Genomic DNA, 22,712 nt, shown 5'->3' with positions numbered 1-22,712 from the left:
TTAACAATTTTATGAAGGAAATTGGGTTTCGACGATCCAAAGTTGACAGTGCCTCTACGCTGAGAGCACTGATGATTATAATACTTATTTGCTCCCATATGTGGCTGATATTCTAATTGCTGGAAAACATAAAAGCAAAATCACTGATATAAAGAAGAAGAAAAGATACAACTTGGAAGACTGTAAACCCCATAAAACACCAATGGAAGCCAAACCCATTGAAGATGTTTGTGACGACACAGTGGGAAATAAATCATGCAGAGAATTAACAGATAGACTGTCATGGCAGCTACAAGACCATATGTTAAGTACATCTGTTAACTATTTTAATAATCACCAAAATAAACCAACAGAATACTGCTGGAAAGGTTTGAAACAGATTCTTTGGTATATTAAAGGAAAATTCGTGTTGGTCTGGGTTACAAAAAGGGAAATTGAAATGCTCTTCTCTGCTGTGCTGATCCTGACTGAGGGAGTGAAGAAGACATATCTACAACAGGGTACATACTGCAGATTTTTGGAAATACTGTTTGTTGGGCCTTAGGTAGACAGACATTTGTTTCACTATCTTCAACAGAAGCAGAATATAATGCTTTGGCAACAGATACAACAGACACCCTATAGTTGAAGAATCTTCTTGAAGAATTTAAAATATCAACAAACACTCCAACAGTTTATGAAGGTAATCAGTCATGTATGTATCTATTACGGAAGTGGGAATACAGTCAGCTGAAGCATGTGGATATTAAATACAGTTTCATACATCAGTTGTATAACAACGGACATCTGAATGTTCAATAAATTAGCTCAGAGGAAAAAGTGGGATATAATTTCACAAAAGCAATTAGAAGTGTACAGTTCACCAAACTGTGTCCAAAACGGCAGTAGTGAAATTTGCAGATGCAAGGTGTGTCACATAAATCTGGTATGCCTCACACCCGAGATTCTAGTACCAATGACCTAACCTAAAAATGAATAGATAACTGTAACATAAAGAGCATGTGTTTACCTGCACTTAACTTTCAAATAAAATTCAGTGTAGCCAGTTTTCGAGACAGTGTTGCCCCTTCACAAGCAATTCTATTAGAGATGATAAACCAGCATGTCAAGCGTAACAGTTTTACAAGGGACACCCTGCACTTAATGAAATTTTTAAATTAAGGGAGTGGGGTGTGTTGAAGTAATGACAGTTTAATAATTATACTTTTACTTTTTTTCTCTTTGTTTTTTATATGTACTTCTCTCTCTCTTTGTTTCTTTTTTTTAATATGTACTTTTCCCTGTTTTCTTTGTCCCCTTTTTCTGACTGTATCTTGTCTTCACGGTAGTACTGTAGTTGTAATTGTGCGAAGTAATAAAATGATATTGCTTATCTAAATACCTGGTAATTTCTAGCATTAACAACAATGGCTCATCACTGTAGTTCATATCTTGTTAATAGAGAGGTTTACTTTTTCTCAAAAGCACATGTATTTTAATCTTCTGATGACTTTGCCTAGAATTTTACAGTACAGTTTGTGATGTGATGATTTAACCTGCAATCACTAGTTTCACATGATCGTAAGCACAGTCTTCTCTTAGGTTTGAGGGTCAAATTTAATTTTATTTTACAAATTAGATAACTTTTTCATTTATCATAAGTGTGCAGTGCATCTTATACCAGTTTGCAGTCCACAAATAATTTTTTAATTCAGAGATCGATTTTTTTGTTTATTTTTGACATAACTTTATGAAATGTCAGTATCCAAGTGCCTCAGTCTCAAAGCATTAACTAAATGATTTAAATTATAAATTTGCAGAGCAGATAGACATATGAAACTGTTATCTATACTGCTGTTCCCAAGAACTATGGTTCAATTTGCATGACAAGAGTTGGATTACATTATATTATGAAATGACTGATGACTCAAGTATACTCTTTAACAATTATTTTCTAGAAAGTTTCTTTTAAAATTTCCATGCAATATTAGAAACGAAATTGCTGAAAGTGACCTTGGAATTAGTGTTTAGGCCCTTGTAATGTTTCATGATTAAGCAAAGAATGGCGAAAAGAAGATAGCACACATAAATATAAATGATATCACTTTGAAATAGCCATAGGGCATAAGTGGCAGAGTATGCTGAATGGTTGAAGAAGTAGGGTCACAACATTTGCGGATATTCTCTAAAACTAACACTGGATGGTAATTAACAAGGAGCAACATCCCCTACTTTATCCATTCCCCATCACTGAGTGCCATATTCATGATAAGGTCTAACAACAAGAACGTGTGTGGAATTCTTCCTTTATACAGGATGAAAAAAATGTGTTTGTACTAGAGGACTTAGAGCATACATCTAGAATATTACAGCTGTAGTAATGAATTTCAGCGATAAGTATATACTTAATTTGATAAAAGTATTGACTTCTTCTAACTCATATGCAACACTTTCGCAACATCAACATGTTTCTGCCCAGTGAAACACCCCAATAATTTTTAAAAAGATGGATACAGTTTCCACATGATATAGGCTATGAAGCAGTCATTGAAATGAAGGATGTCATGTTGCACAGCATGCTCAGCAACAGGGTAGTTCACTTGTTTCTTGGCTACAGTTTGTCAGTGGCCATTCACACAGACAGACAGCTTGTTGGTTGTCATGCCCACATAGACTCCAGCACAGTAGTTGCAGCTTAGCTTGTATATTACATGATTGGTTTCACAGGCAGCCCTGCCTATGATGGTATAGGTGGTATTTGTGACCGGACTGGAGTAGGCAGTGGTAGGATGATGTACTGGACAGGTCTTGCATCTAGGTCTGTTATAGAGATATGAGCCACGAGGTAAGAGGTTGTGAGCAGGGATTGTGTAGGTGCGGACAAGTATATTGTGTAGATTCAGTGGATGGTGGAATACCACCGTGGAAGGGGTGGAAAGGATAGCGGACAAGACATTTCTCATTTCAGGGCACGATAAGAGGTAGTCGAAGCCCTGGCAGAGAATTCTGGATAGTAAAACTTTGGGAGATTATGGTAGACTGGAAAGATAAGGCACAGGAGACTTGTTTTTGTACAAGGTTGGAGGATAATTACAGTCTGTGAAGGCCTCAGTGAGATCCTTGGCATATTTCAAGAGGTACCGCTCGTCATTGCAGATGCAACAACCATGGGTAGTTAGGTTGTGTGGAAGGGAGTTCTTGGTATGAAAAGAGGTGGCAGCTGCCAAAGTGGAGGTATTGCTGGTGGTTAGTAGGTTTGGTTCGATATGCACAGAGGTACTGATGTAGCCATCTTTGAGGTGGAGGTCAACATCTAGGAAGGTGTGGTTTGTTGGACTGAGTAGGACCAAGTGAAGCAAATGGGGGAGAAGCTGCTGAGATTCTGGAGGAATGTGGATAGTGTGTCCTCACCCTCGATCCAGGTCGCAAAGATGTCATCAATGAATCTGAACCAGGTGAGGGGTTTAGGATTCTGGGTGTTTAAGGATTCCTCTACATGGTCAACAAACAGGTTGGCATAGAATGGTGCCATGCTGGTACCCATAGCCATAACCCAGATTTGTTTGTAGATAATGCCTTCAAAGGAGAAGTAATTGTGGATGAGGACAACTGGTTATGGCGACTAGAAATAGGGTTGTTGGTTTGGAATCTGTCAGGCATTTGGAAAGGTAGTGTTCAACAGCAGTAAGGGCACATTAGTGTAAAGGGAGGTGGCATCAACAGTGAAGAGCAGGGCATTGTATGGAAAGGGACAGGAACTCTGGAGAGTTGGTGGATGAAATGGTTGGTATCTTTTATACAGGAGGGTAGGTTCCGGGTAATAGGCTGAAGGTGTTGGTCTACGAGAGCAGAGATTCTCTCAGTGGGGACACAGTAGCCGGCCACATTGGGGCATCCTGGATAGTTGGGTTTATGGACTTTGGGAATCATGTAGAAGGTAAGAGTGCCGGGGGGTGGTAGGGGTGAGGAGAGAGATGGGCTCCAGGAAGAGGTTCTGGGATGGGCCTAAGGATTTGAGGAGAGACTGGAGGTCCTGCTGGATTTCTGCAATAGAGTCACTGTGGCAAGGCTTGTAAGTGGATGTATCTGGCACCTGGCGGAGTCCTCCTGCCAGGTAATCCTTGTGATTCAAAACAACAGTGGTGGAGCCTTTGTCCATAGGTAGGATCTTAAGGTCAGGATCAGTCTTTAGATGGTGGACTGCAGTTCTTTCTGCAGATGTAAGGTCAGCTTGCATGTTGAGGGATTTGAGGAATGATGGTGAGGCAAGGTTCAAGGTTAAGAAATTCTGGAAAGTTAACAGGGGACAATTTGGAGGCAGTGGGGGTGGATCACAGTTGGATGCAGGAGTGAAGTGAGTCAGGCAGTGTTCAACATTGGTGTCTGGTTGAGTCTGATTGGTATGGTTGGTGGTGAAAAAGTGTTTCCACTGCAGGGGCCAGGAGAAGGAGAGAAGGTCTTTAACAAGTCCTGCATGACTGCATTTGGGAGTGGGGCAAATAGTGAGACCTTTGAAAAGGACTGAGATTTCTGTGGGGCTAAGGCTTCTGGAGGAAAAGTTCATGACTGGGTTTATGGAGTTCTGTATGGATTCTTTGTGGTGGTAGGAGTGAGTTTTGGAGGGTGGGGTAAGAGTAGGAGGTCTGTGAGACAGGGTTTGTCAGCTATGAGGGGACTAGAGGGAGGTTTGGAGGTGGTTGTAGAAGTGGTGGACAGTGGTACTCTGAGGCGGAAGTAGGAAATGAGCAGGATGGAGAGCTTTTTGAGGTGGCATTGTGCATGTTGTTCTAGTCTCTGGAGGGCAAGAGTTTCAATGTGTGTTATGAGTTCCAGGAATTTAGGATTTCACAGCAGGAGAATTTTACAGATGGAGAGAAGGTATTGCAAGGATGTTTGGTCTTGGTTGATACAGTTTTACACTGGGGGGGGGGAGATTGGTGGAATCTGAACAGATGGAGGTCATTGTGGAAGGATGGGTGGCAGCCGGAGTTGGGTAATTTGATGGTAAGGCCATATGAGGGGAATCCATGAGCCAAGCAAAATGCAGGAACAGTTTGGTGGTAGAAAAAATGTGAAACATTACATAAATAATGTTGAATTACATCCAAAAATATTCACAAAAAAACACCCAAATACATAGGAAAAATCACGAGAAAGAAGAAACAGATAAAAAAGGGGGGGAACAAGATGAAATCTGAGGGAACCGATGGTAGCGAAAGACGAACACTCCCTAAAACTGGTGTGAAGTCATAATGAGATCAAAGATAAAATATAAATAATAAAAAAACTTTTCACTGTGGGCAGCAGGTTTGAGGGTGGATAAGTGTGAAGAAGGCAGACAGCAGATGTGACTAGATCAGGTGAAATTAGTGGACACGAACAATCAGCGTTGTCTTGGGTTGGGGTGGTTTGGGTTGTTTGGGGGAAGAGACCAAACAGCGGGGTCATCAGTCTCATCAGATTAGGGAAGGATGGGGAAGGAAGTCCGTCGTGCCCTTTCAAAGGAACCATCCTGGCATTTGCAGGAGCAATTTAGGGAAATCACGGAAAACCTAAATCAGGATGGCCAGACGCGGGATTGAACCGTCGTCCTCCTGAATGCGAGTCCAGTGTGCTAACCACTGCGCCACCTCTTGTAGCTGTCTATTGTGCACAGCTGAGATGGTTGATAGTGTGGCTCGTGGGTAGAATGTGCAGCGCGGTTTGTACGGTGACAAGAGAAACACAGGAAAGAAGAGAGAGGAGGACAGACACTGAGTATAGTAATGCATTAGAAAATGGTAACAAAGGAAAAGAGCACTGGGGTAGGACGACAAAAAGCCATCAGACAAAAATCAAACAATGGAAAGTCCAGGATGGAATGTAACAGTATTATGAAAACGAAAAACGCAGAATGCACACATGCGCGTGCGCGTAAATGCAATTCACATGCGCATGACTGCAGTTCTGGCAACTGAAGCCACACTGCAAGCAACAGCAATGTTGCGTGATGGGAGTGGCAAACTTTCCCAACTCCCAACGGATTCCAAACCAACAACCTCCCTCCTAGTCACCAGGACCAACTATATCCCCACCCACAATAACTTCTCCTTTGAAGGCATTACCTACAAACAAATCCAGGGTACAGCTATGGGCATCCGCAAAGCACCAGTCTATGCCAACCTATTCATTGGCCATCTAGAGAAATCCTTCCTAACATCCAGAATCCTAAACCCCTCACCTGATTCAGATTCACTGACGACATCTTTGCAACCTGGATCGAGGGTGAGAATACCTTATCCACATTCCTCCAGAACCTCTAAAGCTTCTCCCCCATTTGCTTCACCTGATCCTACTCAATCCAACAAACCACCTTCCTAGATGTTGATCTCCATCTCAAAGATGGCTACATAAATACCTCTGTCCATATCAAACCTACTAACCATCAGCAATACCTCCACTTCGACAGATGCCACCAGTTCCATACCAAGAAGTCCCTTCCATATGGTCCAGTCTCCTGTGGTTGTCGCATCTGCAGTGACGAACAGTCCCTCTCAAAATATAGTGAGGGCCTCACTGAGACCTTCACAGACCGTAATTATCGTCCAATCTTGTACAAAAGCAAATCTCCCGTGCTTTATTTTCCAGTCTCCCACAACCTTGCAAAGTCTCACCGTCCAGCCGAAAGAGGTAGCTTTTGTGAACTGCGCAGGTGGGAACTCTCCCTGCAATATATCCTACATTCCCATAAGCTTCAGTCATTTTTTTCACCCATCCAGACCCTAGCCTGTTCCTATTCCAGCACTACAGAGCCCTCATTCTACCAACGCTCCCAGTCTTTTTACTCTTCTCCTTTTCCACTACAGCCCACCCCCCCCCCCCCCCCCCCACCTCTCCCCTTTCCTCCATCTAGCCTCCCAACTGCACCTAGCTGCCCTACCCTCTCTCCAACTTGTTCTTGTGCACTTCCCAGCAACACTTCACTATCCGCCACCCCTACCCTGCTATACCTCCCCCTGCCTGCTCCACCTCCTACTTACCTCCATCCAGTTGCCACTCCCATCATACATGTTGCTAGCAGGGTGGCTTCAGCTAAAAGAGGCTGCAGTTGTGTGTGTGTGTGTGTGTGTGTGTGTGTGTGTGTGTGTGTGTGTGTGTGTGTTTTGTCAGATATAGTTTCCAGTCAGTTATGTAATAACACTTTCTTTATGGTATGCTCAGTAATATAATATGCTCTCTACCAAGGTAACATAAATATATTTACCACACGTTCTGGTATCAGGAGACTGCAAATGCCTTCTGCATCTGATGATGGTACGACTCAACTCAGTCCAAACAGCAGTCACGAGGAACTGTACTGCTCTGTACTTAGCATGACGCTTTTCCGCCAAGCACTGCTGATACTGCCACATGCGTATAGATGACTTCCGGCGTACAAGCAGCTGCCGTAATCTACTCGCCAAACCATTCCTGTGAAAGGTTTGAATGGAATCTTACAGTACCAATTGCCACATATTTGCAAAGGCAATAAATTTCAGTTTCAGTATTGCGTAGAAGAGAGTACTTTCCCACGGCAGAGTTCCTCCCACTGAACTCGCCATCAGAGTGTGAGAAAAATGGATGTGCGTAAGGCTGTGCATTAATACAAGGTAAGGTAAGTCAAGTGCACAATTAGTTCATAGTTTCAATGAAATATGTCATACAGAGCTGCCACTGCGTGATCATGTAGTGAACTATATCTACATATATATCTACATGTACATCTACACCAATATAATGGAAGGAAACATTCCACATGGGAAAAATTATATATAAAAACAAAGATGAGGTGACTTACCGAACAAAAGCGCTGGCAGGTCGATAGACACACAAACAAACACAAACATACACACAAAATTCAAGCTTTCGCAACAAACTGTTGCCTCATCAGGAAAGAGGGAAGGAGAGGGGAAGACGAAAGGAAGTGGGTTTTAAAGGAGAGGGTAAGGAGTCATTCCAATCCCGGGAGCGGAAAGACTTACCTTAGGGGGAAAAAAGGACAGGTATACACTCGCACATATCCATCCACACTTGTGTCTGTATGTGTGGATGGATATGTGCATGTGTGCGAGTGTATACCTGTCCTTTTTTCCCCCTAAGGTAAGTCTTTCCGCTCCCGGGATTGGAATGACTCCTTACCCTCTTCTTTAAAACCCACTTCCTTTCGTCTTCCCCTCTCCTTCCCTCTTTCCTGATGAGGCAACAGTTTGTTGCGAAAGCTTGAATTTTGTGTGTATGTTTGTGTGTCTATCGACCTGCCAGCGCTTTTGTTCGGTAAGTCACCTCATCTTTGTTTTTATATATAATTTGTACATCTACACCGAATTACATACTCCACAAGCCACAGTTTGGTGCATGGTCAATGGTACCCTGTACTTCCAGAATGAAATTTTCACTCTGCGCTGATATGAAACTTCCTGTACTGCTCTGTACTTAGCATGACGCTTTCCCGCCAAGCACTGCTGATACTGCCACATGCGTATAGATGACTTCCGGCGTACAAGCAGCTGCCGTAATCTACTCGCCAAACCATTCCTGTGAAAGGTTTGAATGGAATCTTACAGTACCAATTGCCACATATTTGCAAAGGCAATAAATTTCAGTTTCAGTATTGCGTAGAAGAGAGTACTTTCCCACGGCAGAGTTCCTCCCACTGAACTCGCCATCAGAGTGTGAGAAAAATGGATGTGCGTAAGGCTGTGCATTAATACAAGGTAAGGTAAGTCAAGTGCACAATTAGTTCATAGTTTCAATGAAATATGTCATACAGAGCTGCCACTGCGTGATCATGTAGTGAACTATATCTACATATATATCTACATGTACATCTACACCAATATAATGGAAGGAAACATTCCACATGGGAAAAATTATATATAAAAACAAAGATGAGGTGACTTACCGAACAAAAGCGCTGGCAGGTCGATAGACACACAAACAAACACAAACATACACACAAAATTCAAGCTTTCGCAACAAACTGTTGCCTCATCAGGAAAGAGGGAAGGAGAGGGGAAGACGAAAGGAAGTGGGTTTTAAAGGAGAGGGTAAGGAGTCATTCCAATCCCGGGAGCGGAAAGACTTACCTTAGGGGGAAAAAAGGACAGGTATACACTCGCACATATCCATCCACACTTGTGTCTGTATGTGTGGATGGATATGTGCATGTGTGCGAGTGTATACCTGTCCTTTTTTCCCCCTAAGGTAAGTCTTTCCGCTCCCGGGATTGGAATGACTCCTTACCCTCTTCTTTAAAACCCACTTCCTTTCGTCTTCCCCTCTCCTTCCCTCTTTCCTGATGAGGCAACAGTTTGTTGCGAAAGCTTGAATTTTGTGTGTATGTTTGTGTGTCTATCGACCTGCCAGCGCTTTTGTTCGGTAAGTCACCTCATCTTTGTTTTTATATATAATTTGTACATCTACACCGAATTACATACTCCACAAGCCACAGTTTGGTGCATGGTCAATGGTACCCTGTACTTCCAGAATGAAATTTTCACTCTGCGCTGATATGAAACTTCCTGGCAGATTAAAACTGTGTGCCAGACCAAGACTCGAACTGGGGACCTTTGCCTTTCAAGGGCAAGTGCTCTACCAACTGAGCTAACCAAGCATGAGTCACGCCCCATACTCACAGCTTTCCTTCTGCCAGTACCTTGTCTCCTACCTTCCAAACTTCACAGAAGCTCTCCTGTGATGCTGCAGAACTAGCACTCCTGGGAGAAGGATATTGCAGAGACATGGCTACCCTGTACTACTACTAAGTAGTAGTGGCAGATACAGAAATACCTTAAGGAGGGGGGCAAAGATATCTTGAGCTACCTTTACTTTTACCATAATAAAAAATAATCAAGTCACATGCAAAGTTTAAGAAAGTTTAAATAAAACTGATTATTCACATATACAAGACAAAGCCATCTTAAGATATAAAAAAGTTCTGCTTCTGAATGTAAACTAGCTTCCTATTTGGCAAATAGTCTGTATTTACAACACTACGTATCAAAGACAAAGCCATCTTAAGATATAAAAAAGTTCTGCTTCTGAATGTAAACTAGCTTCCTATTTGGCAAATAGTCTGTATTTACAACACTACGTATCAAAGGCTCTCTGTACAAGAAAACAGTAGAATATTCATGATTTTTCTCGAACAAATTCCAGAAAGAACAACATATTGAGATTATTAGAATGCCCATGACTTTTCTCGTAGGTATGTGTTAGCTATCTGCATGCCAGACAAAAATGTATAAAATACGATGATGCAGACGTGCATGCTACATAGGAAAGTACAACTACTCAATAACTCAATTCAGTCAAGTCAACTGACAAAAGAAATGAACAAATAGCATGCAGGCTGACTGGTGGAGGTGGCGCAAGTGGCAACGCAGGCGGCCCCGCAAAGGGGGGTATGCACCCCATGCGTCCCCCTCCCCCCCCATATGTATTCGCCACTGCTAAGCAGTAAGTGTTTCATTCTGTCTTAGCTGCACTGATAACTCCACTGTTGAGCACCCACAAGCTGCTGCTACTCCTGTCTTAGTAAGAGTATGCTGGTGTCAGGCACAGCACTTCCAGAAGCATTGCTACACATACATTCCACTACAATAGGGCAGTCAAGTTCAAGGGTGTTTCTCTATCATCATATGGGGTTGTTTTAAGTTTTTTTTCAGTTTTGAGAGGGTAAGTAAGAAGTGCTGATACTGTAGCTTAACGAATGAATTAGATTTCTTGGTGTTGAAGTCTTAGGCCTTGCTGTGCACTTGCACCACAAAATTCAATAGTGGGGCAAGTGCACTCCCATTTTTGGGGACAATGCACACTACTGTGGACTTGCTCCACTACTGAATTTTTATGGGGAAAGTGCACAGCAAGGCAAAAATGGTGAACAAGAAAACGAATGAGCAGCTAACAAACAGAATTCTCAGATAAATGAATACTGTCTTTTGTACTACTTTCAATGTTTTGACTTAAAGATACTTTCTGGCAGGACTATTCTATGGTGAGAAACTATGTAACAAAAACAGAGAAAGGAAAGCAGAATGCAGCAAGGGATCTAGAAGCTGGTGCGAAGGATGTGATATCTGCCCAAATGAATACATATCACACTTCTAAGATCAATATATCATATTTTACATTAACAGATCATTTCAAATGTATAAGAGGAGCGAAATCACCCTCTCAGGTACACACAACCAAGTTTTCAACAACTTTGAAAATAGCATGACACCAGGAATAACTGAGATGGAAAAGTATGGTTTTGGACTGTCAAGACAGCAGTCTCTGTCATTGGTAGGCAAATCTGTTAAAACTAATAAACTGAAAACACCATTCACAAATGAGAAACCAAGCTGTGATTGGCTTATATGTTCATGAAACACAATAATTTATATATAGATGCAAAATTTAAAAGAACGAAAAATCCCAAAGATTGGTAAAGTTTTGCAAGAGTTCAAAATACAGCACATACTTCAATCTGAGATGCTTTTAATAATTTCCACAATGAAACTCTGTCTCGGAATCTGGCAGAGAACCCAGAGAGATTCTGGTCATACATAAGGCACATCAATGGCAAGACACAATCAATACCTTCACAGCGCGATAACAACGGTGAAGTCACTGATGACAGTGCTGCTAAAGCAGAGTTATTAAACATGATTTTCCGAATCTCCTTCAACAAACAAGACAAAATAAATATCCCTGAAGTTCAATCAAGAACAACTGCCAAGATGAGAAACATAGAAGTAGATATCCTCGGTGTAGCATGCAGCTTTCATCACTTGATAAAGGCAAGGCCTCCGGTACAGACTGTATACCAGTCAGGCTCCTTTCAGAGTATGCTGATACAATAGCTCCATACTTAGCAATTACTTACAACCACTCGTTCACAGAAAGTTCCGTACCCAAAGATTGGAAAATTGCTCAAGTCACACCAATACCCAAAAAGGGAAATAGGAGTAATCCGCTGAATTACAGGCCCATATCAATAGCATCGATTTGCAGTAAGGTTTTGGAACAAATACTCTATTCGAACATTATGAACTGGCTAGAAGAAAACGATTTATTGACACACAGTCACCATGGATTCAGAAAACTTCGTTCTTGTGAAACACAACTAGCTCTTTATACTCATGAAGTAATGAGTGCTATCGACAGGGGATGTCAAATTGATTCCATATTTTTAGATTTCCATAAGGCTTTTGACACCGTTCTTCACAAGCGTCTTCTATCCAAACTCATGCCTATGGAATATTGCCTCACCTGTGCGATTGAATTCATGATTTCCTGTCAGAAAGGTCACAGTTCTTAGTAACAGACGGAAAGTCATCAAGTAAAACAGAATTAATATCCAACGTTCCCCAAGGAAGTGTTACAGGTCTTCTATTGTTCCTGATCTATATTAACGACATAGGAGACAATCTGAGTAGCCTTATTAGATTGTTTGCAGATGATGCTGTCATTTGCTATCTTGTAAAGTCATCAGATGACCAAAACAAATTGCAAAATGATTTAGATAAGATAGCTGTATGGTGCGAAAAGTGGCAATTGACCCTGAATAAAGGAAACTGTGAAGTTATTCACATGAGTACTAAAAGAAATCAGCTAAATTTCAATTACACAATAAGTCACACAAATCTTAAAGCTGTAAATTCAACTAAATACTTAGGGATTACAATTACAAATAACCTGAATTGGAATGATCACATAGATAATGTTGTGGTTAGAGCAAACCAAAGACTGTGATTCACTGGCAGCACACTTAGAAGATGCAACAGGTCTACTAAAGAGACTGCTTACACCACGCTTGTCCACCCTATTCTGGGGTATTGCTGTGTAGTTTGGGATCCACATCAGGTGGGACTGGTGGATGACATCGACAAAGTTCAAAAACGGGCAGCTCGTTTTGTACTGCCACAAAATAAGGGAGATAGTGCCACAGACATGATACACAAAATGGAGTGGCAATCATTAAAACAAAGGCATTTTTCACTGCAACAGGATCTTCTCATGAAATTTCAATCACCAGTTTTCTCCTCTGATTGTGAGAACATTCTCTGGGCACCCACCTACCTAGGGAGAAATGATCATCACGATAAAATAAGATAAATCAGGGCTCACAAAGAAAAATTTAAGTGTTCATTTTTTCCGTTCACCATTCGAGAGTGGAACGGTAGAGAGACAGCTTGAAGGTGGTTCATTGGACACTTTGCCAGGCACTTTATTGTGAATAGCAGAGTAATCACTTAGATGTAGGTGAAAAAATTCCAAAGCATTGAAATTTGCAGAAAAAATTGTGTGGATCCATTCATTATCTATCCACATTTCAACATACTTGAAGTTACTCTTGGCCTTGAAAATACACCAATTATGATTTTTAAACTAGATGAGAGAGGATTTGTTAGAAATCCTTCAAAAAGTAAAGTTGTGGATGATAGGAAATTACCTTCCTCAAGAACAAGACATTCTCCAGGATGGGATACTATTTCTGTTTTGTATAATGTATCTGCAAACAGAAACTCCCTCCATTAGTAATATTTAAAGGAAAATTCATATGGAATGACTGGCAAGCTTCTGAAGAATCAGCTTTTGATGGGCATAGAAACATGCATCTTTAAAGGGGATAGAAATCACAAGGCATGAAAATATCACGATTTAATTTTGCCTCCTAATCCAGTCCCCCTTCTCCAGCTACTGGACTTGTGTGGGATGAAATACGTAAAAACTGCCAGGGACATAGAGCTCATTAAGTGGTAAAAACATCAAATTGGCCACAAGCTACCCAAGAAAGAATTTATTAATATCTTAAGCTGTGAGTGGGTGAATTTAGACCTATCCATTATCCAGACAGCGTTTCAAAAAGTATGAATTTACCCACTCAAAAAGAATGTGATTTCAAAAGACATGTTCAATCCTAAACCCCTTCAATTTTGGAAAGCAGAGCACCCAAAGCCCATTTCACAAGTATCAATCACTTATTGTACAACTGAAAAGTTGAAACAAGGCCGAAAAGTTCAGAAATTACTAAAAAATGAGACTAATAGCACAACTAGTAAGAAGTTGCAGTTTCTCACATAAACCCTAAAAACAGAAATTGATATAAAAGTTCATCAGACTCAGACACCAATGAGTACAGCTTCGGAGATTCCAATGAGGACTACTGCAATGATCTACTGGAGGAAAGTTTGCCAAGGAGGAGGAAGAGGAAACACTGACACTGGAAGCTGTGAAGAAAGAGTAGAACAAGGGAATGATTTAGCTTTGAAAGCTTCAGGGGAGTTAACTAATATGTTGGCAAAACCCAAATATGATACTATGCGAGGAGAGTGCTCAATTTTGATGCAGGTGACTCCACTTTTATGTTTTGGAGAAAATCTTCAGCGATCAATAGCCAAACCATATTCAAGACCCTTCCTAGACAAGACATTCGCTCAGTAGAAAATATTTTTCCATACCCCAGAGTATAAAGAAGGGAGGACAAGACCTTTAATACTGATTTTTTTTAATTATAATGTGCAGTAATGTGTGTTTCAGTATATTTGGTTGTCATTTATTATTTAGTAAAACTACTGCTAGTCTGTTCATCATCGCAGTGTTTAAAATGACAAAATTTGCTATCACTTGTAATTTCCCCCTGTATTGTAAGCTGTATTATGTGAAAGATGAACATCTTTACCCTTTGTCAATATATTATCCTGATGATGAAAGACTGTTTTCTACAGTACACCATTAAAATATGTTCTTTGACACAATAAATCTTGGTTTTGATGTTACAAATTTTCTTGAGGTCCACAAGCATTGTGACACAGCAAGGCACATGAGGCACTCAAAAAATTGTAATCCAACTCTGGAGATCAAACAGAAAAATAAATGTCAGAGTATGTACTATTGGGCACTTTTTACAGTATTATTGTCAACTAAAAAAAAGAACTTTCACAGGTTATATTGTAGACTTATGCCACTTTAGTGAGGTAAGGTATATTATCAGCAGCAAATGTGAAGGAAAACCAACTACTGAATATATATTTCAAAAATGGACAGCCTCATTACCACAGTCCAAGAAAATAAATTGATATAGCTGTATAAACAAAGGCTGTATGCCCATTTGAAGTCGAACTTCATGAATTTAACTGTGCAATTAGCCACACCTCACCTTAAGTTTACATTTACTGTAAGAATGGTAACTGCACAAAAAACTGTGGATAATCAACAATATACGGTACTTCAATTGATGAAAGAACACAATACTAAATTGTTAAAGAAAACAGAGAACTCGGTGAATATGTTACTTAGAAATAAAATCAATACGAAGTGTAAAGAAATTAAATGAAAATGCTGCAGAAAATATGCAAAGGAATCAGAATGAAAATAGTCCCATCAAGTAGAGATTCAGTACATAGAAAATTCCAAATAATTTGAAAGCAAAGGTATCAACATTTAGTGTGTAAAGGAGCTCCTCTCAAATTTGAAGAATAGAGCGAAAGTTCAAAAGAATAGTACGAGGGCCAGTACAAGAGGGAGCTAGTAGCTTACGTGACAAAAGAAAAAAGAAGATTTGATTTGGAGGACACAGGGATAAGCAGCTGCAGCAGCAAGTCGTATACCCCTAGCTCACTCATTTGTTACATAGTTTAATTCTTAATTTCTTTGCGTGTTTTTGGTACTTGCATTGTGTAATTCATAAATTTCGGGCGTATTATAGTATTTGAGAGTTGTAGCATCGCGTTTTAGTACCTGAATAGTGTAAATTCGCGTAGTCGTTTGTCTACTGTTTTGTTTTGAACGGCCAGTGTCGGTTGGTCGCAGTCAGTGTGCTCCCTGCCGCCGTTGGATAAGCAGCTGCAGCAGCAAGTCGTATACCCCTAGCTCACTCATTTGTTACATAGTCTAATTCTTAATTTCTTTGCGTGTTTTTGGTACTTGCATTGTGTAATTCATAAATTTCGGGCGTATTATAGTATTTGAGAGTTGTAGCATCGCGTTTTAGTACCTGAATAGTGTAAATTCGCGTAGTCGTTTGTCTACTGTTTTGTTTTGAACGGCCAGTGTCGGTTGGTCGCAGTCAGTGTGCTCCCTGCCGCCGTTGGATAAGCAGCTGCAGCAGCAAGTCGTATACTCCTAGCTCACTCATTTGTTACATAGTTTAATTCTTAATTTCTTTGCGTGTTTTTGGTACTTGCATTGTTTAATTCATAAACTTCGGGCGTATTATAGTATTTGAGAGTGTAGCATCGTGTTTTAGTAGCTGAATAGTGTAATTTCGCTTAGTCTCCTTCCGCCGCCGAGCAGTGTCAGCAGTGCGCAAGTAGCAGCATTACTGCATTTACTAGGCAATCTTGTATTTTAATAACCGTTTACATTTTGTCGATTTGTTTGCGCTCTCTGTAGATTAGTTCAGACGTTCTTTGCAAAACAGTTTTTAGCATGGATAGGGACTGCAACTGCTGTGTTCGGATGCAGGCTGAGTTGGCATCCCTTCGCTCCCAGCTTCAGGCAGTGTTGGCTTCGGTCACACAGCTTGAGGCTGTTGCCAATGGGCATCACTGTGGGGGTCGGGATGGGGGTTTGTCGGGGACGGCCAGCTCGTCCCACGCATCCCCTGATCGGACTACGACTGTGGTTGCCCGGGATACTGCCCGCATTGAGGCTGATCCCTCACCTGTGGTAGAGTGGGAGGTCGTTTCAAGGTGTGGCAGGGGGCGAAAGACATTCCGGAGGGCTGAACGGAAAGCCTCTCCAGTTTGTCTGACGAACCGGTTTCAGGCTCTGTCTCAGGCTGATACTGATCTTCGGCCTGACATGGCTGCTTGTCCTGTTCCAGAGGTTGCCCCTCAGTCTGCAAGATCCGGGCAGTCGCAGAGGGTGGGCTTACTGGTAGTTGGGAGCTCCAACGTCAGGCGCGTAATGGGGCCCCTTAGGGAAATGGCAGCAAGAGAGGGGAAGGAAACCAATGTGCACTCCGTGAGCATACCGGGGGGAGTCATTCCAGATGTGGAAAGGGTCCTTCCGGATGCCATGAAGGGTACAGGGTGCACCCATCTGCAGGTGGTCGCTCATGTCGGCACCAATGATGTGTGTCGCTATGGATCGGAGGAAATCCTCTCTGGCTTCCGGCAGCTATCTGATTTGGTGAAGACTGCCAGTCTCGCTAGCGGGATGAAAGCAGAGCTCACCATCTGCAGCATCGTCGACAGGACTGACTGCGGACCTTTGGTACAGAGCCGAGTGGAGGGTCTGAATCAGAGGCTGAGACGGTTCTGCGACCGTGTGGGCTGCAGATTCCTCGACTTGCGCCATAGGGTGGTGGGGTTTCGGGTTCCGCTGGATAGGTCAGGAGTCCACTACACGCAACAAGCGGCTACACGGGTAGCAGGGGTTGTGTGGCGTGGGCTGGGCGGTTTTTTAGGTTAGATGGCCTTGGGCAAGTACAGAAAGGGCAACAGCCTCAACGGGTGCGGGGCAAAGTCAGGACATGCGGGGACCAAGCAGCAATCGGTATTGTAATTGTCAACTGTCGAAGCTGCGTTGGTAAAGTACCGGAACTTCAAGCGCTGATAGAAAGCACCGAAGCTGAAATCATTATAGGTACAGAAAGCTGGCTTAAGCCAGAGATAAATTCTGCCGAAATTTTTACAAAGGTACAGACGGTGTTTAGAAAGGATAGATTGCATGCAACCGGTGGTGGTGTGTTCATCGCTGTTAGTAGTAGTTTATCCTGTAGTGAAGTAGAAGTGGATAGTTCCTGTGAATTATTATGGGTGGAGGTTACACTAAACAACCGAACTAGGTTAATAATTGGCTCCTTTTACCGACCTCCCGACTCAGCAGCATTAGTGGCAGAACAACTGAGAGAAAATTTGGAATACATTTCACATAAATTTTCTCAGCATGTTATAGTCTTAGGTGGAGATTTCAATTTACCAGATATAGACTGGGACACTCAGATGTTTAGGACGGGTGGTAGGGACAGAGCATCGACTGACATTATACTGAGTGCACTATCCGAAAATTACCTCGAGCAATTAAACAGAGAACCGACTCGTGGAGATAACATATTGGACCTACTGATAACAAACAGACCCGAACTTTTCGAATCTGTATGTACAGAACAGGGAATCAGTGATCATAAGGCCGTTGCAGCATCCCTGAATATGGAAGTTAATAGGAATATAAAAAAAGGGAGGAAGGTTTATCTGTTTAGCAAGAGTAATAGAAGGCAGATTTCAGACTACCTAACAGATCAAAACGAAAATTTCTGTTCCGACACTGACAATGTTGAGTGTTTATGGAAAAAGTTCAAGGCAATTGTAAAATGCGTTTTAGACAGGTACGTGCCGAGTAAAACTGTGAGGGACGGAAAAAACCCCCCGTGGTACAACAACAAAGTTAGGAAACTACTGCGAAAGCAAAGAGAGCTCCACTCCAAGTTTAAACGCAGCCAAAACCTCTCAGACAAACAGAAGCTAAACGATGTCAAAGTTAGCGTAAGGAGGGCTATGCGTGAAGCGTTCATTGAATTCGAAAGTAAAATTCTATGTACCGACTTGACAGAAAATCCTAGGAAGTTCTGGTCTTACGTTAAATCAGTAAGTGGCTCGAAACAGCATATCCAGACACTACGGGATGATGATGGCATTGAAACAGAGGATGACATGCGTAAAGCTGAAATACTAAACACCTTTTTCCAAAGCTGTTTCACAGAGGAAGACCGCACTGCAGTTCCTTCTCTAAATCCTCGCACAAACGAAAAAATGGCTGACATCGAAATAAGTGTCCAAGGAATAGAAAAGCAACTGGAATCACTCAATAGAGGAAAGTCCACTGGACCTGACGGGATACCAATTCGATTCTACACAGAGTACGCGAAAGAACTTGCCCCCCTTCTAACAGCCGTGTACCGCAAGTCTCTAGAGGAACGGAGGGTTCCAAATGATTGGAAAAGAGCACAGATAGTCCCAGTCTTCAAGAAGGGTCGTCGAGCAGATGCGCAAAACTATAGACCTATATCTCTTACGTCGATCTCTTGTAGAATTTTAGAACATGTTTTTTGCTCGCATATCATGTCATTTCTGGAAACCCAGAATCTACTATGTAGGAATCAACATGGATTCCGGAAACAGCGATCGTGTGAGACCCAACTCGCCTTATTTGTTCATGAGACCCAGAAAATATTAGATACAGGCTCCCAGGTAGATGCTATTTTTCTTGACTTCCGGAAGGCGTTCGATACAGTTCCGCACTGTCGCCTGATAAACAAAGTAAGAGCCTACGGAATATCAGACCAGCTGTGTGGCTGGATTGAAGAGTTTTTAGCAAACAGAACACAGCATGTTGTTATCAATGGAGAGACGTCTACAGACGTTAAAGTAACCTCTGGCGTGCCACAGGGGAGTGTTATGGGACCATTGCTTTTCACAATATATATAAATGACTTAGTAGATAGTGTCGGAAGTTCCATGCGGCTTTTCGCGGATGATGCTGTAGTATACAGGGAAGTTGCAGCGTTAGAAAATTGTAGCGAAATACAGGAAGATCTGCAGCGGATAGGCACTTGGTGCAGGGAGTGGCAATTGACCCTTAACATAGACAAATGTAATGTATTGCGAATACATAGAAAGAAGGATCCTTTATTGTATGATTATATGATAGCGGAACAAACACTGGTAGCAGTTACTTCTGTAAAATATCTGGGAGTATGCGTACGGAACGATTTGAAGTGGAATGATCATATAGAATTAATTGTTGGTAAGGCGGGTACCAGGTTGAGGTTCATTGGGAGAGTGCTTAGAAAATGTAGTCCATCAACAAAGGAGGTGGCTTACAAAACACTCGTTCGACCTATACTTGAGTATTGCTCATCAGTGTGGGATCCGTACCAGGTCGGGTTGACGGAGGAGATAGAGAAGATCCAAAGAAGAGCGGCGCGTTTCGTCACTGGGTTATTTGGTAACCGTGATAGCGTTACGGAGATGTTTAATAAACTCAAGTGGCAGACTCTGCAAGAGAGGCGCTCTGCATCGCGGTGTAGCTTGCTCGCCAGGTTTCGAGAGGGTGCGTTTCTGGATGAGGTATCGAATATATTGCTTCCCCCTACTTATACTTCCCGAGGAGATCACGAATGTAAAATTAGAGAGATTAGAGTGCGCACGGAGGGTTTCAGACAGTCGTTATTCCCGCGAACCATACGCGACTGGAACAGGAAAGGGAGGTAATGACAGTGGCACGTAAAGTGCCCTCCGCCACACACCGTTGGGTGGCTTGCGGAGTATCAATGTAGATGTAGATGTAGATGGATATAGTGTTAGAGTCTGCGCAGAATACCGTGGCTGGTACATGTGCAGTCTGCAGGGCATGTGCAGGAAGAGTGGTAGCGGTGGGGTTATGGCCAGACACTATAGGGAAAATGCTGAGCGCTGGAGGGGAAGTGCCATTCTAAACTGAAGCTTACACTCGCATTTTTTGTAAATATTTAATAGAGCACCTCCACACCTACACTTCTGTGGCGACCATTCAGAAAGATCTACTATAACCTCTGCTTTAGTTAGTATCTAAAAAGAATCTACTAAAAGTGCGGCAATTTATTTTTGCTTGGCTAGTTAAACATTTGTAGCTTTCAGAGAAGTGTCAAGAGTGGCGAATTTTGAATAAAACATACACATTGCTCTTGTTTACATGTTAAAACAAATTGCATCTTTTGCCAAAATCCAGCAGAGTTGACACAGTAACACCTCAATAATATGTTGTGCTGATGCAATTGAAAGAGAATTCTGAAACCATGGCTTAAGTGGGGAACCGGGAAAAACGATGTTCAATAGCTTATGAAAAAGCACATACTCGGTACAAAATAAACGTGTAATATCTTCACTCATGTTGCTCAAAAACCCATAGAATTTCTCATTTCACTAGCTATCGAAGGCCCCTAAAAGTTACACGCTTTCACTGAAAAAAATCTGAAGTTAATGGCATAACACAGTATATAATGAAGTTTTACATAATAAGCATACGACAAAATACTCTCCCCTTTGTGTACTATCATTTGCCAAAATCCCATTTCGGTACGTCAAACCATTTATAACATATGAGGAATGTTTTGGATATTTCAAAAAATGGCTCTGAGCACTATGCGACTTAACTTCTGAGGTCATCAGTCGCCTAGAACTTAGAACTAATTAAACCTAACTAACCTAAGGACATCACACACATCCACGCCAGAGGCAGGATTCGAACCTGCGACCAGAGCGGTCGCTCGGCTCCAGACTGTAGCGCCTAGAACTGCCCGGCCACTCCGGCCGGCTTGGATATTTCACTCTGGCTTTATCACTGGTGTGGTGTGATCGCAAATGAGCGCGCTACATCAGATCAACTTTCTCCATATTGGTGACTGATACAGACCTCAACTCAAGTCTAATGAAAAATTCAGTATCTTACCTAAATTTCATATGTAGCAACATATCATGTAATATGCAACAAACAAAAAATCATAGCAACCTCTATTTTTCATTGCAAACTTTTTTGAATATTGTGCAGTGTCCTACTTCCATGTAAATATCATAATAACTATGACCATTAAAAAAATGCTGGCCACACCATCATAAGCCTGATACGAGGGTTGGAACTTAAATAGTGGCAACTATTTATTCACAACCGATACAAAAGAGTTACATGTTTGCACATGTTACTGTCCTTCAGAGTAGTCACCAGCAATGTGTAGAACCCGTTGCCATCAATGTGGAAGGTGTAGTATACCGTTAGCAGAGCCTGTTCTGTTGATGGTGTGAATGGAGCGGTCTAGTGCCTGTCGAACCTCTGGAACAGTTCTGAAGCGAGTGCCACAAAGTGGTTCCTTCATCTTCAGAATCAAATCAAAGCCACAAAGACTTAAGTCTGGGCAGTATGGTGGATGGTACAGTACTTCCCAGTTCCATCAAGTAAACAGAGCAGCCACAACCTGTGCTATATGCACCTGCACATTGTCATGCAAAACGATGGATGTGTTGCGCAGAAAATGTCGCCGCTTCTTTCGCAAAGTTGGTCGCAGGTGATGCTCCAAAAATGAACAGTAATACTGTGCACTGATCGTCTGCCTTGAAGGAACGTAGTGTGTTAGGATAACACCATCACAGTCATACACGAGAATCTCCAAAACTTTCACCATACTGGGGCTCTGGCACACTTTCGACTTTCAGGGCGACCCATAATGACACCATTCATCAGATTGGCGTTTCAGTTTTGGCTCATACAATGTGGCCCATGTCTCATCCAGTGTTACGATACGGCATAAGAAAGCCTCTCCTTTGTGCTCATGGCACTCCAAGTGCATTTGAGCATCCATTTCTGCATCTCTGTCAAGCCATGCAAAACCCATCATGATGCAATTTTTCACAAGCTCAGGTGTTCCTTCAGGATGCGAAGCACAGTCGTATGCGCTAATCCAGTTTTGTGGGCAAGCTCACAAATCGTATGGCATCAATCACTGTCCACTAACGCAGCAACAGCATGCACTTCTTCTTCAGAGATGCTAGGACAACCTGCCTGATGCATGTCTGCCAAATTTTGTCGACCTTCGTTGAAGGCTTTTACACAACGTGCCACAGTTCTGTACGGTAATGGAGGAGGAGGAGGAGGAGGAGGAGGAGACTAGTGTTTAACGTCCTGTCGACAATGACGTCATTAGAGACGGAGCACAAGCTCGGATTAGGGGAGGATGGGGAAGGAAATCGGTC

The 22,712-nt window shown here is 42.1% G+C and overlaps 1 protein-coding gene across 1 annotated transcript in view; it reads right to left on the bottom strand.

Annotated features, from left to right (window-relative positions):
• Positions 1-22,712, bottom strand: part of LOC126416487 (uncharacterized) — a 198,949-nt gene that overhangs the window by 132,789 nt on the left and 43,448 nt on the right. Inside the window, exon 3 of the mRNA XM_050084224.1 lies at positions 7,223-7,428. Coding sequence (XP_049940181.1) covers positions 7,223-7,428 — 206 coding nt within the window. The remainder of the gene's footprint in view (positions 1-7,222; positions 7,429-22,712) is intronic.

Source organism: Schistocerca serialis, chromosome 8 (assembly GCF_023864345.2).
Source record: "Schistocerca serialis cubense isolate TAMUIC-IGC-003099 chromosome 8, iqSchSeri2.2, whole genome shotgun sequence".
Classification (NCBI taxonomy): Eukaryota; Metazoa; Arthropoda; class Insecta; order Orthoptera; family Acrididae; genus Schistocerca; species Schistocerca serialis.
The sequence above is the reverse complement of the archived record's forward strand: the minus strand, read 5'-3'. Positions and strand labels throughout refer to the sequence as shown.